General features: G+C 53.1%; 1 protein-coding gene and 1 long non-coding RNA gene across 15 annotated transcripts in view; one reads left to right on the top strand and one right to left on the bottom strand.

Annotated features, from left to right (window-relative positions):
- LOC116951124 (uncharacterized) overlaps positions 1-14,473 on the bottom strand; it is a 115,970-nt gene that overhangs the window by 83,395 nt on the left and 18,102 nt on the right. For 10 of the 11 annotated variants that reach the window (XR_012946069.1, XR_012946071.1, XR_012946066.1 and 7 more), the window contains exon 2: positions 4,617-4,804. The exons of the other annotated variant lie outside the window; for it this stretch is intronic. Coding sequence is in view for 4 of the 10 variants with exons in the window: in XM_076072142.1 (XP_075928257.1) it covers positions 4,617-4,804 (188 nt within the window). In the remaining 6 variants the exon portion in view is untranslated. The remainder of the gene's footprint in view (positions 1-4,616; positions 4,805-14,473) is intronic. 11 annotated transcript variants of the gene reach the window in all.
- Positions 1-14,473, top strand: part of LOC116951146 (uncharacterized) — an 83,290-nt gene that overhangs the window by 36,163 nt on the left and 32,654 nt on the right. The window lies entirely within an intron of this gene.

Below are 14,473 nucleotides of genomic sequence, written 5' to 3' on the forward strand. Positions count from 1 at the left end.
ACCGGGTACTCATTTAAGGCTGAGTCAACCTAGGAGACGCCCAGGATCAGTTCAGATATTCATCACTGATGTTGGCCGTCGGCAGGAATCGAAACTCGGGTTTTCTAGGGCCCGTGGCGCAGTGCGCTAACCACTGCTCTGCCGCTCCCCACGCACACACACACGTACACACACACGTACACGCACACGCACACGTACACACACACGCACACGTACACACACACGTACACGCACACGTACACGCACACCCACACGCACACGCATACGTACACGCACACGCGCACACACACGCACACACACACGTACACACACGTACACACACACGTACTCACACACGTACGTACACACACACGTACTCACACACGTACACACACACGCACACACGTACACATGCACGTACACACACACGTACACACACACGTACACGCACACGTACACACACACGTACACACGCACACGTACACACACGTACACACACACGCGTGCACATTCTTTCTGCCAAGGCCACTGCCAGTGGTTTGTGGCGGCGTCTCCCAGCGCCACTCCACGCACCTCGGCGCACCACTCCATGGCTACCGCTCTCTCCCCTTCAGTATTCCTCGGTCGTGAAATGCGCTGCATGCACCTGATGCATGCAGCGTGTCCCACGTGACGTCGAGAGCACTGATTCTAATGAAGAAAGAGGTTTAGTCTTTGTGTGTGTGTCCCTTACGGGGAGTGGTGGCGCAGTGGTTAGTGCACTGCGCTAATAGCCCAGCGACCGGAAGTGTGTTCTCGTCCACGGCTCGACGACTGGTCCCGAGCCTGTCCTCCGGGTCAGGTCGGCATTCAGTGAGCACCTGGTAGCACCTGAGCATGCCCCAGCGTGGTCCTTGCCACACCGCGCCCTCACGGGCGGCATTTTGCCTTGAAGAGATTCTTGAGAACAATATTTGCCTCGACAGGCAATGCAGGCGATACGCGAGACCTTTTGTCTTTTCCCCAAATGACACGGCGCCGATGCAGATTAAAATGCAGATCTTGTGCGTGCGTGTCCCACGTGACGCGCACAGTGCCGATTCCAATTAAAAACGACGATCTGCGTATGAGCCAGCGCTCTCCGCACACCGCGTGGGGCGACGTTGCCGATCATCAGGCGCGCCGAGTGTGTAATTGACTTGGTTTGTATTTGAGCGGAGAAGGCTGATCGGTGTGGAAAGTGGACCATCGCGGGTCATTTGGGAAGCCCCTGGCCGATGATGGAAATTTGCCCAGGGTCTTTGTTAAGTCACGGAGCGCACGCGAGCGGTCCGAACGGTACGCATCTGTTAGTCTGTTGACGTGAGCAAACGCAAAGCCTCGTTTGATGACCGTTCTTAATCCAGATTTTTGCTTCGCCCGACCCGAGTGTCGCAGATGGCCGATTTGCATTTTTTATTGACTGCGTTAAAAATAATTACCCGCGCCGCAGCGTGACGTGAAGTGGCCGCTGCTAACGATCGACCTCACCTTCTTTACCTCCGCCCGAGCCAACCGTCATCCCCGAGCCTTTGCCGCAGCACAACTTTCAATGATCGTCGCCATTGAAACATTCCCAGAAAAAGGCCGCGTTCTCGATGGCCCAAAGGGTCCGGGAATTATTCATGGGTTTTGTTTTTTGACGTGTATTCCGAAAGGCATCAAATGGGTGCGCACCGCCAGCAAAGAGGAGTGGGTTTTAATGAATACAGAGGTGTATTTACACACCGTGCGGACCGTACAACATCTTCAGAATAATGGAATTCTTTATGAGCCCAAATATCCCCAGACATGCGTTGCCCATCGCCGGCTCGGCCAGAAAAATAATGAATGTTTCCATGGATTTGACACAGGCTCGATGCACGGCGCAAAGTAATGAAATAACAAAATTCCGGAAGACGGTTTGCGAGGAGAGGCCTCTTCCTTGCCTGCCGATGCTGAGCATGGGGGAGCAATAACGTTTATGTGCACGAGATCCGCCCCGCAGAAGTGGATTTCCAGCTTCTCCATGCCGGCGCCCAGCGAGGCCTTGGCAAAGCGGTGATCGCGTGGTGTTCACCGCTGTTGCAGCGGAAGGCGACGAGCGTGATGCAGGTGTCGCCGTGAGAATGCATTGAGTCCTCCTTAAGTGACATTCCAGATTCTTGGAACAACGTTGGGTTTTTAGTTTTGAATACAGTACCGTCTCACGTTATGTCCTGTACGTGTGTACGGCGGTACAACCCTCGGCGTGCTACGCTACGAACCCGGTTGGGCCCAAGTTCGATTCCTGGCCACAGCTCACATCAGTGGTGAGCGATGTCAAAACCCACTGCTGCCCTCCCACCCCTTCACCGAGCTGCTGTGCTGGCCAAAGTGGTGAAGTATGGTTAAAAAAACCCCCGCGACCGACACGTCATGGGGAGGACTTCGTTCATTGCTGCACTGAGAGTATCTGTGAGTGATCTATTTAAGCTGAGCCTACGGGTTCAACTGATTTATTTTGTTTTTCTTATATATGCAGATATGTATGCAGAAATGTTCCCGGGTAAGTTGCAATATCTGGAACTTGTCCATTAGATATGCAAGTGGGTATTTCACTCCTTAACGTGGCCTGAAACAGCACCTAGCCTGTCACAAGCACGTAGTGGTTGTTGTTGCTGCTATTCTACATGTCTGACCCTGTCCTGGGCCACCTCTGAGTTCACTCGGCCCTGAATGAGTATCTGGTGTGTGACAGGTACTTTCTCAAGCTGGTGGGCCGATTATGATTTATGACAGCCTTTGCTGTGTAATGTTTTAAATTAAAATATTTCTCTGCTGGAGTTGTGTACATTCTCAGAAGAAACTTCCCTATGTATGTGTATATATCTAAATGTATTTCTCCCATTAGTGGGTAATTTCTTTACAGTAAATATTGCTGCGCAAAATTAATCACGTTTTTTTTTAATACACGCAGCGTTCCGATGCTATAAAATACGAGGACCAGTCCGGGGCATTTGTTCAAAAGAATTGGCGCAGATTGCGAAGCGCTCGTTAAGTTTGCGTTATCAAGTGAATTTATCGGCAACCATAAATCATGCGGGACGGTGATTAAACAAAAGCGAGCGGCTATCCCCAGCGTGGCTGTGGCCAACGGCAGCTGCCTCTTACCGCCCTGGAACCCGTTTACTTGTTGAGCCTCGGTCAGCAGCGAGGATAAAGTGAAGCGCTCTTCACGAGGCGCCTGGTTGCAAAAAGCCCAGCACTTATCAGCGCCGTTGTTTGCTCAGCCTCCTGGCCACTTGGCCCGCTCTGTGCACACTCTGAAAGAATGTGCGGAGGCTGTGGAGAGAGAGAGAGAGATGGAGAGACCCAGGGAGCAGCAGCGACGGACGAGGCGCCTGGGTTGTTTGTTGATGGGGAGACCGTGCCCAACCGTGGACAACTGCAGTCGATTGGGAAGTTCTTCGAGTTGTTAGGATGAAGCGCCGTGAATCGTGGCTAGACGACGACACGAGAGACTGGTGCCAGCAAGATGTGTGCTGCTGCTCAAGCGTATTGGCACAATACGGAGGAAAGTGGAAACAATTGACGAGATGCATAGCGGACGCCCGCGGGCTGCCTGCCCACGATTCGCGGTGATTGACCGTGAATGAACGGACAAATGCGTGACCTCCGCGGGAGGATGGGTGACCTGGGCCAGCGGTAGTGCCGCTCGTTGCAGAGGTTTGCGGTTCGAGCTCCCGGGTGAATGCAAAATAGAACACGCGGCTAACCGCTTCATCGTGGTCGATAAAGATCCCCGGGCGTCGTCCGAAAAGAGTGGGCCATTGCGTGCCTGCTGTAAAAAAATGTAGAGGGAAAAACCCAAGCATCTGGATAAAAATCAACACGACCACGAGGAGAGAGACATGCCAACTCCAAATATACAGCAGGTGTCGGGGTCGGGATCGAACCCACGACCTCCTGTATACCAGGCGAAGGATTTTATCTTCTCACCACCGTGACTTAAACTATCACAGACTGTCTGTGATTGACAGCGGAGACTTCCTTCCTGATAGCCTTGAGCTATGAGAACGGTGCCAAGGCTACTTATAGAAAGTTGTTAACATGCGTGACCTCCCACCTCTATCCAAAATGCCTGCCCAGTGTGGGAGAGATGGCCAGGCGCCCTCTATAAGGGCTCTCTATAGCTGCCTCGAGTGGAGGGCTTTCCGCCAGCAGTGGCCTGAGCGAGTAATTGCAGGGCTGCGCCTTAACCCTTGCACTGCCCATGGGTTTTGTTGATACTGAATATAGCTGATGCCACGAGTGCTCCTTCGCTGATGACGCGTGAATGGGCTGCGATTGCTGCTGTTGCCGACACCGGGGACAGGAGCGGTTGCGTGTCGATGGCGCCGCGTGATTGGCGAATTCAGAAATAACGCCGCCGCGTGATTGGTCTATTCAGAAATAGAGTCACTCTGCTTTGTACTCCCCCTCTCTTTGGTAATTCCTGGTCATGCCACTGAAGGGGCCTTAAGTAAATACTTTAAAAAAGCATAATATACACATGAGTGAGCTAACATGTGCAGCAGTGGCCCCATGCACACAGACACCGGATGATGTAATCCTGCTGTGGCTTGCTGCTAGGCAGCGCAACCTTGAAGCACACTCACCTTGTGTTTGAGGAGCACGAACTCACAGTGCAAGCAGCAGGGTGGCAGTGCAGCGGTACCACTCGTGCCTCACGGCAACAAGGGGCCTGGGTTCGAGTCCCGACTGAGGTGCCTTTCTGTGTGGAGTTTGTATGTTCGCCTCCTGTTCTGCGCGGGTTTCCTCCAGGTTCTCTGATTTCCTCCTGTAGCTACAACAACAAACAAAACGTGCAATGGAATTGGTGTTGGCCAAAATATCCCAATGCTGAGAGGGATTACCTGCAGGCACTCAACTGGAATTGCAAACAGAGCGGTAACATTGCCCACGACTGCAGTACCCTCCGGAAATATTAGTGAGACTCAACGAGGCTATAAAGAGAGGACTGTTATTAATGCTGTGCGGTCGAACAGTGTACGGCATGTTGGGTAATCTGACGCTTCAGCGTGAACGCTCGAGGCTCACAGAGACGGATCAAGGCGCGCTGGTGGTGGCTCCCGGGGTTCATGGAGCCAGTGTCCGGCGCGTGGTCGCTGCGTGCCTCTAATGACGATGCCGACTTTGAAATGAGACGCACTTTGGGCAAGACTGCGTCCGTGGGCGAGCTGAGCAACGGGGGGGGGGGCGTGCAGCGCCTCAAAGCGCACCCAGCCTGGCACGAGCGCCGTGGCGACGTCGCAGCCACTTAGTGGCGAATGCTGGCTGCTGCTGCCGTTAGTGTTTTGCGCCGGTGGTGTATCGGGTAGCACAATGCGCGACGAACCCGACCGCCTGAGTTGAATTCTCAGGCAGCAGTGGGCAATATCAGAACCAGTTCCTGGCCCTCCGCTGGCGTGTAAACAGCAGCGCTGGGGAGACGAAGGTGGCTGGGCATGGTGCCTGTCACACTGCCTTCTCGTGCGTCATCCCGGCCTAAAATAGCGAATTATCCTGATGAGAATAGTTTTTGTAAATCCAGGTCATGAACAGGCTGAAAATATTGTGAGCGAGCACCGACGAAGAGATGCACCGCACTCGAGGGGGTGGGTGGCCAGCACCGTGCCTGGTCACCTCTCGTCTCCCTGCTGTTTACACATACCGCACAAAGCACTCATTTAAGGCTGCGTCGACTCAGGGGAGGCCAAGGGCCGGTTCAAATTTTCACCACTGATTATTGATCGTATACGGCGGGTTTCGAACTCGGGACAGTGCAACTTTTGGGTTCAAGTATAGAGAGAGGTGGGGTGGGGGGCTGGCGGTGTGGAAGCACGTCTTATAATGCGCGATCGTTGTTCGCTAGCTAACAGCGCTTGTCTCTGTTAGCTACGCAAGGCGGGTGGGGGGGGGGGCCTTAGCTTGCCACTTGACATCGGCTCGCAGCGTTTTACTCGCTGCTTGCCGCACGGGCGGTCCGAGCGACGACGCGGAGAAGAAGTTTTGTCCGCGAGAGGCGAGGAGAGAGAGAGAGGAGAGGGGCAGCTGAGAATGCAGAACTCCCCGCCGATGTGCCCCGGCTTTCCCCGAATCTGTGGTCCAAATTAATTAGATAATTACGCCCCTTTCACGCACCACATTAGGGGCACGATATGCAGATGGTGAGCGGGAGTTTTCTGAGATTCCGGGATAAACATTGGGAACGTTTAACAGAGGGGCAAGTGTGTGCGCGCATATACACACACGCGCTGCACAGTGTGAGCACTGTTTTAACGGTCAACACATGGCCAGCCACGCTGTCGTCTCTTTCTCTCGCACTGCACAATCACAAAACAATGTTTGACAGATGTCCGTTGAAAATGCTTGCAATGAGAAAGTGTAGCTTTATTTTAGTATTCATGAGTTGTGTCAAGTTCATCCAGCAGTGGATAGTTCATGGCCAGTGGTGATTATATTGTTAAGTACACATGGACGTTAACATTGGAAGGGGCGATGGGCCAATTGTGTGGTGCAGTCGCAAGCCGGGGAGTGGAACGCGTCAGAGAGAAAATTCCAGCGTGGAGATGGAGCGGTGAAATCGGCATCACATGCAGGCGCTCGGTGGATTCCAGCAACGCAGGATCGTGAGAGGTGGCAGCGGCTTTGGAAGGCCTTCATCCAGCAGTGGATTCAACGTGGTTGCTGCTGATGAAGATTATTACAGAAAAACAGTTAGCCAGCATTTAATCTGCTTGGAAATAAAAATTTAAAAAAATCTCACGATTAAAATTAACCATCCGCTCATTTACTCTGTCTAATTCCCTTCAACTCGCTATTTAAAACACTGGCATTCCAATTAACAACTGTGATAGTGCTGCGTCAGCAAACCCTTTAAAGGCAACGTCCACAGCGGTCGAGTGTGTATCGTCGCCGCCGTGCTTTGTTGTTAGCTGCGCCGAGCTTCTCTCTTCCCCCGACCTCGGAGCGTCTGGCAGCCCGCCGTGGGTCAGAGCGATTGTGTGAAATTGCCGCTCCACCTCGGTGAGAAAAACCTCATCAGCGCAAGGACACAGCGTGAACACCGCCCGGAGGATCACGTGGGCGCTGCCCCGCCCGTGTTGTTGGCGGCGGGGGGGGGGGGTGGTTTGCGCCAATATACAAAGGTAAAGGCGCAGCACTGCAGTTGCCTGCTTAAGCCGCTGCCGGCGGAAGGGTGCTCCGCTAGCGGGAGCTCGAAGAGAGTCGGCTCCCTCCGGACTCTGGAGTGTATTTGGCCGACTCTTACATCTCGTAAGGGGTGGAAGCAACCCACACTTTACCCCACCGCACGCGCGACCTGCCCATCGAGGAACGGCGGTGAATGCGTTCCTGCTGCTGCTCAGCGGACAGAGTCGGAGCGGGGATGGGCGGGGGGAGGATTTAAGAAACCGGCACCGTTGTTTGAACTGCCGTGCCGGGAGATTGAACCGGCGACCTTGGAAACCAAGTGTGATAACTGCGGCAGCGTCGTCACAAAACACACCGTCTAATCTGTAGTGACTTTGGATGGGGTTTTTTTTTGTTCCCTTCCAGACCGTGACATTCGGTGGGGCCTCAAGGTAGAAACAAACCCCTGGCCCGGGTTAAATTTGCAAAGCTTCACTTTTGCTGGGTACATGCGGTGGCCTCGGCCGTGTGCCAGCTACCCCCTTTTGCTGCAATTCACTGCCCACTTGCGAAAACACGGCCCCGCATCGTGTAAGGATCAACGGGCTTCTTCCAAGAAATATGTAAAAAGCGCATTGATTTTCAGAAATTTTGCAATTGTGTGCCAGACCACAAGTATGCTCGATATCGCGCTGTTTTCCAGCAAATGCAGGCAGGAAACTTTTAAAAACGTACGCAACGGTCTGAGAATGCACCCTCTGGCACGTATGCCAGTGCTCTTGTACAACAGCCTGGCATGGATTTCGTCAGCTGCTGCTTTAGCCTGGGCTCCAATCTGCGGCTGCCCGGCCCGGGTATCGCATTCGGCGCCTTTGAGGCACCCGGCAACAACAAAACAACAACCCGTGACCGTGCAACCCTCCTCTTCCTCCCACAGCAATAAACACGGCCAATGCCGCTGCCCCCGTGACCCTCCCCCCACCTCGATGTCCGATGTGAGCGTGTGTGTGCGAAAATCAGGGAAAACTTAAAAACGTGACGGCTTATATATCTTTTTGGAACATAAAACAAATGGGCTTTGCTTCTTCCCAAACGGGTCCCCTGCGGAGGCGAGGATTCTGCCTATCTACAATTGACCATCGCTGCCACGCGTAGCCACCATTACCGGTGATTAATGTGCCCAGCGGCGAATTTCACGAAAATCCCACGCCGTTCCATTTCAGATTCCGCATAGCAGCAGTTTCCAAGAAAGGTGAGCTTAGCCCCGCTATTAGGGAGACCTATGGCTCGTTACCTCGTGGGCTACGGTGTCTGTCAGTGGCTCCACGTGGATGCACGCGAGGGTTGTAGCGGAGGCCCACTGCATGGCACCGGTGTAGAGTTTCAATAAAGCACCAGCCGGGAGACCGTTGTGCCACCGTGACATTGCACAGTTCGAGAAGTATTTTTGTTTTTATTGCCAGGCTCCGTGCTACGGTAAATACAAGTCGCATATGGTTTCTTGCTCAAATGAGCGTTGAGACGGTAGCTCTGAGCCAGAGGTGGAAACTCCAAGTTCCTATGGTAGGGAATGGTAGGGACAAATCTCTCCATAAGCCGACCAAATGACTTCCCCACAAAAGGGTACTCGTTTTATTGACCCCAGAGGGAGGGTTGATTGGCCGAGTCAACCCCCAAACCGCTGAAGCCACCAGGCCGGATGCAATTTGCTCTGACTTCAGTAATATCGTCCCTTGCCAGAGGCAACGTAAATCAACAACACGGAGTGACCTGGGCGTCGAGATGGTTTTCCGCAGAGAGCCGCGCATTCTATTCCTTGCCTGTCCACCTTGAATACAAATGCTAAACCCTTTCAGCCACAGGTGCGTTCCTCCGCCTCAGCCCTGAGCACGGCTGCTCTGCTTACAGCGGATGTCTCGGCCTGCTGATACGCACTGCGAGTGACACGCACAGACCCCGGCGGGCAACCCACACCCTTTATGGCACCACCATCGGCCATGGTCAATCCACTGCTGGACGAAGGCCTTCCAAAGCCGTCGCCACCTCTCACGATCCCCGCGTTGCAATAATTAATAATCCAGCGAGCAACCAGCGCCGCAAACCGAGCTCGTCGCTCCACCTCCACGGTGGGCGACCTGCCCGGGCGCGTTCCGTTCTGCGGCTGCCGCTCCATTATCAGTCTTGGCCACGGCCACCGTCCCTTCTCGCGATGCCTCCTGCCCCAAGCCCCAAGTCGGCTTAGTTTTATTAACGGTGTTGATGATGTCATACCCCCCCCCCCGCGCACACATGCACGTTATTTATCTATCTTTACGTTCTTCTTTCTGTCTCTCCGTGCAATCCCAAGGATGCGTCTGCCCACGCTCTTTTTTTTGCGCACTTTTCCACGTTTGCCTGGTGCGTTTTGTCACTGGCCACGTGTCTGAGCCGTGCATCGCGGCAGACAAGCCCGCGCTGCCCGTCGGCCGCCCCGTCGGGAGACGAGAGAGTTTGCGGCGCCCTGTGCCAGGCTCCAGCGGCAACCACTTTGTATGTACGCACGCACGTGCGCACGTTAAACTTATTTCGCACCGTACGTAGCCAACCGTGCTAATCGGAGGTGCGGGGGAAGAAATCGGAGGTACGGGAGACGTCGCGCAGGCTGCGATGCTTGACGGCCGCAAAGGCAAAGATCCCCCGTACAGCCTTTACAGGCTTTTGGGGTGAGTGCTGAAGGGCCAGGCATGGCGCACGAGGGGGCTGAGCGGCCAACGCCACGGCCGGCCGCCTTTTGCCTCCCCAGCGGCGATGTTTACGCACCGCGAAAGTCACTCGCTTGAGGCCGGGTCAAACCAGGAGAGGCCCGGGGCCGCTTCGGGTAATCGTCACCGACGTCGGCCGCGAGCGTGACTCGAACTCGGGTGGCCGTGCTCCTCGCGCAAGCGCGCCGACCGCTGCGCCGCCGCTCCCCGCCGGGCGGCAGCGGCAGCCGCTTTCCGCGCGGACGTCGCGAATGCCGCGCCACGTGACGGCCACGCGCATCGCACGGTCACCGCTAAAAATAAAAAGGTGCGCTCTTTAATTCGGTCATTCGGTCTAATTGTCCAAAACACACGTGGGGTGGGGGAATCATGTGCCCGACAAAATGAAATAATTTGGTGGGCTGAAGGGTTAAGTGCTGCGTTGATGAATGCACACGAGGAGGTGCATTTGAGCATGCCGTCTGACCTTTCCAATGTTTCAAACTTGTCTGCATGCATGAGCCAATTCGGAGCGCGGTAATATGTCACCTCTGAGCACATAGCCATTAATCTTAGTTGCAGAGTGTCTTGTTAGAGGAGCTGCCTTTTGTAATATGCAACTCTCACCCCGAGGAGGGACCTTTCACTTGTCAAATTGTTGCAACTTTGAGGATAAGAATAAAGCCTACAATAATATTCTTTAGCTCAAAGTAAATCATGTCGGAGGTTTCTTTGTGAGACGCAAAAAAAATATTGGGGGGTTTGCGTGATTTTTCTTTCTAGTTTTTGCCATGAATCTTTTTTTCAAAATGTGCCTGCAGGCACTTGCTCCGAAACGGAGTCAATCGAGTCAACTCGATGGGAGTGTCTTGGAAGATTTCCCAATGAATGTGACATCTTTAATTACAATGAGTTGCACTCTGGCGATCAGCCTTGACCCGATGGGCACAAATCTGAAGTGGCTTTTGTCTTTTTGGTACTGTGTGGCTAGGCCACCAGACCATCACGTATACATTACTCTACCTTGTCAATCCACTGCTGGATGAAGGCTTCCACTTGCCGCTTTGGACACACTTTAGCGAGCGGGTCATTGTGGGCTGGCGCAGCTGGGAGTGGAACGCTAGTGCAGTGGTTAGCGCAGTGACCTACGAACTTTAGATACCCGAAATTGATTCCTGACCACAGCTTACATATTTGGCCCAATTTAAATCTCGATTATAATCAGCTGGACAATTACTGCACTTGGCCTGCGCGCGTGGTGACTCCATTGTGGGACGGTGTTACTGGGCCTGTTGTGCTGCTGCGCCTGCTGTTGCTCACACACAGCAGGACTCCCATCGTGCTCTTGCATGCATGTCATGTGGCCACCACGTGGCATGTTCAATGCTCTCATCCTTGTCTAGACCACCAGCTCAAAACAGCTGAAAGAAAATAAGATGATGTGAGCAAGTCTCACATTTAGCGCATGTGATGAACATGACCCCTTTAAATCATATCTCAAGCGATCAGGACCAATTTTTAAAATCACACGTTTTCACCCTTTCCAACAAACTGTGTTGAACTTGCAACGTGGCGCCAATCGGCAAACGTCTTCAAATCCACAACCTGTGGGCCCTCCTCGCAGTGCCTGCACGTGTTAACACAGATTGCTGTCCTCTGTCATTGACATTGATTCATCGACATAGGGGGACAGTCCTCCGTTTTATCATCGGAGCGCCACCTATGATGAGATCACCTGGAATGCGCCCAATCTCATCTTCTCTCGGAAGCTAAGTGGGGTTGAATGCGTCACCACCGCTTGGATGCATGACCACCGCGCACAAACAGGGTGGTGGAGCAAAACCCATTGCTGTGCAGTACTTCTGTGCTCCCACGTCTATGCTTCCCACCTCCACGGTACGGTGAAGCGGGTTCCAATGACCCCCGTGGGCCGCACGGCACGGGGAGGCCCCCATCCAGCAGTGGATCGACAGAAGGACCATCGTGGCTCTGCGGTTTTCGGCTTCCTCCACAGGAATGCGGCTTTTCCACCACCGGCTCCGGGCCGCCAGGGGAGATAAACGGTGAGAGCCAACTCTCGTTTGAGCTTGGATAACCTTTGGCTTGATTTGATGAAATAACTCCCCTATTTACTTACAGGTATATGTACAGTATATGTCTACGTTGCGTGTCGTCGTTCGGCGTGGACGTGCCCACGTTTCGCTCCACGCTCTGGGGGGGCTTCTTCAGAAAGGGGAATTTGCGCAGCTCACTTTGTCGCCTTCCTTGCAGAAGCTCGTCGAGCGAAACGTCGGACATCGCGCCGACCAAAACTCGCGGTAGGCGCAAACCCTTGAACACATCGAAGGGCCGTGCAGCGCGACCGGGGAAAAAAAAAAACCTACATGGTTTTGTTGTCATCTCCGTGGGGAACAAAAAATACGCTCGTTCGTTGGTGACGGTACATTTCATGCCATCGTTAGGATCAACCTCGCGCGAATTTCTGGCATTTTACGGGCGGCGCGGATACCGTAGAACTACCCCCGAGGCTCATTAGAGGGATGAGACATTCTCTAACCGCTTCAAACACAACCACTACCTGTAGCGGGAATGCGACGTTTAAGCAAGCAGGAATGTGCCATTATAAATGAAATTCTCGACCTCTACACAAATAAGTCGCTTGAGTTGGGGGGGCGGGGCCCTCATTTGCCCACAAGGTCACCGCTTTATTTTTTTCTCTCCCCCACCCCCCAATTCGATTCCAATTAACCCATCAGTTGTCGATGTCAAGTGCCGGAAAATGTATTTGAAACTCTCAAAGGGCAGTGAATTACCCCGCACTAAGAAATGGCCTGTGGAAGGTGATATCACAGGACTACTGCTGAGATCCCTGCAAATGACCTATCTGCGCTCGGAGGTAGTGTTACTATCCCATGGGCCCTACTGAAGAGATGTTCATTGCAAGGCAGTCAATGTGAAAACTAAATTTGAGAGCTTGAATTTTGGCCAATTCAATGTTTTCGTGCGAGCATCGGTGACTGGATGAAGACCACGGCACTTGAGAAGCCAGTTTAATCATAGATGGGTGAATACTGGATTCGAACCAAGGATTTATCATCGGTGCTGGCTCAGTGCTCCGACCTGTGAGCCACCCGGCCACCTCCAAGCGCGTTTCTGTGACCGCCGTTCGCGTTCATTAAACGTTACTCAGGAAAGCCTTTTTGAGTCTCTGACACTCGTCTTCAGGAGGGTCCTGTTAAGGTTTCCCAGTCGGAGGCCGATGTTGCTGCTGCTGCCGCTGCTGTGTGTAATCCCAATTGAGTAATTTGAAGGTAATTTATTCAGCTTTGGGACGTTTGGCCAATACCGGTGACGCTGTGCGATTGTTCAGCTGCGGAGAGGAAAGCGGCAAACCCAGACGAAGCCCACGCTGGACACGGGGAGAACACGCGGACTGCACGCGGACAGGCGCCCGAGTTGGGAGTCGAACCCAGGTGCTTCTTGCTGCGAGGCGCGAGCGCTACCACCGCGTTAGTAACAATGCAACACTTTTAACATCATCTCCAAGGCGAGGGCTGCGACTTGTCGACTGTTTAGTGATCACGCAGTGACGTCAACTAACACGGGGTGCACAACGTGCCATGCTGCGCTTGCCGCCTTCACGAGTGGACGCGGCACATTGCGCTTGTTTAACGTGAAATTTATACCCTCGCGTCGAAGTCTAAAAGTGTTGGAATTCAAATTTACGGGCAGCGTTATGGAGAAAACAATTCGAGTCGATTACCCTCGTTTCTGCATTGATCAAAGAGCGCCGTAGACATACATCGCTCGGCGTGAGCGGGATGTACACCGCTTAATGGAGCTCACCTCAAAGGAGATACTCAATAAAATTAAGATCCTGTCTTCATAAACAAGACGCGCGCTGCTCGCCGCCGCTGTGAACGTATTCCATAAAACACCCGGGCCTCTCTTGTAGACAAGACACATTTGCTGTGTGCAGCTCTCTCTCCCTCTCTCTCTCTCTCGCAGATATCAAGAAAGCCAAAGTGATTTGTTGTTTTAACGAGAAATCAAGGTGGTGTTCGTTTCCTCTCTCATAAGCCTGAGCCAGTGGTTGAAATTCCACATTCCTGTGGTGGGGGCGGGTCTATCCATAGAATAACCACCAAGTGGTACGCGGCTTTATCGATCCCCGAGCGATGATTGGCCAAGTCAACGGGCAAGCGGGATATGAACTCCACAACGTTACCATGGCGAGCCGCTCGCCCTGCCAATGAGCAGCGGTTCAGTTGTCCTATTGGCTTCATGTCATGCGATGAAGATTTGTTCATTCTAATCGCTTGTAGTGAGCAGTGTACCACCCCGTGGCAGAGAAAAGCCCCAGAGGACGATGTTATGCAACTTCGTCTGAAGCCACGTCAGCGGGCCACTGTGTCCACACCCTAGGGGCACGCATTGTGTATACCCTGCAAAGAGTTTTCATCGCATGTCAATCAAACCGAACAATATTTTCATTCTCAGCGCTGTAAAAAAGAAAGTTGAGTGACAACCTCAAGTTGAACACGGTTGGTTTTTCGTGTTGCTATCGGCAGCCGGCCAGGACCACTAACTCACTCCACTCGATCTGTTTTTTTTAATTACGA

This window comes from Petromyzon marinus, chromosome 3, assembly GCF_048934315.1.
Source record: "Petromyzon marinus isolate PM22_M1 ecotype Great Lakes invasive population chromosome 3, UKy_Petmar_22M1.pri1.0, whole genome shotgun sequence".
Taxonomy (NCBI): Eukaryota; Metazoa; Chordata; class Hyperoartia; order Petromyzontiformes; family Petromyzontidae; genus Petromyzon; species Petromyzon marinus.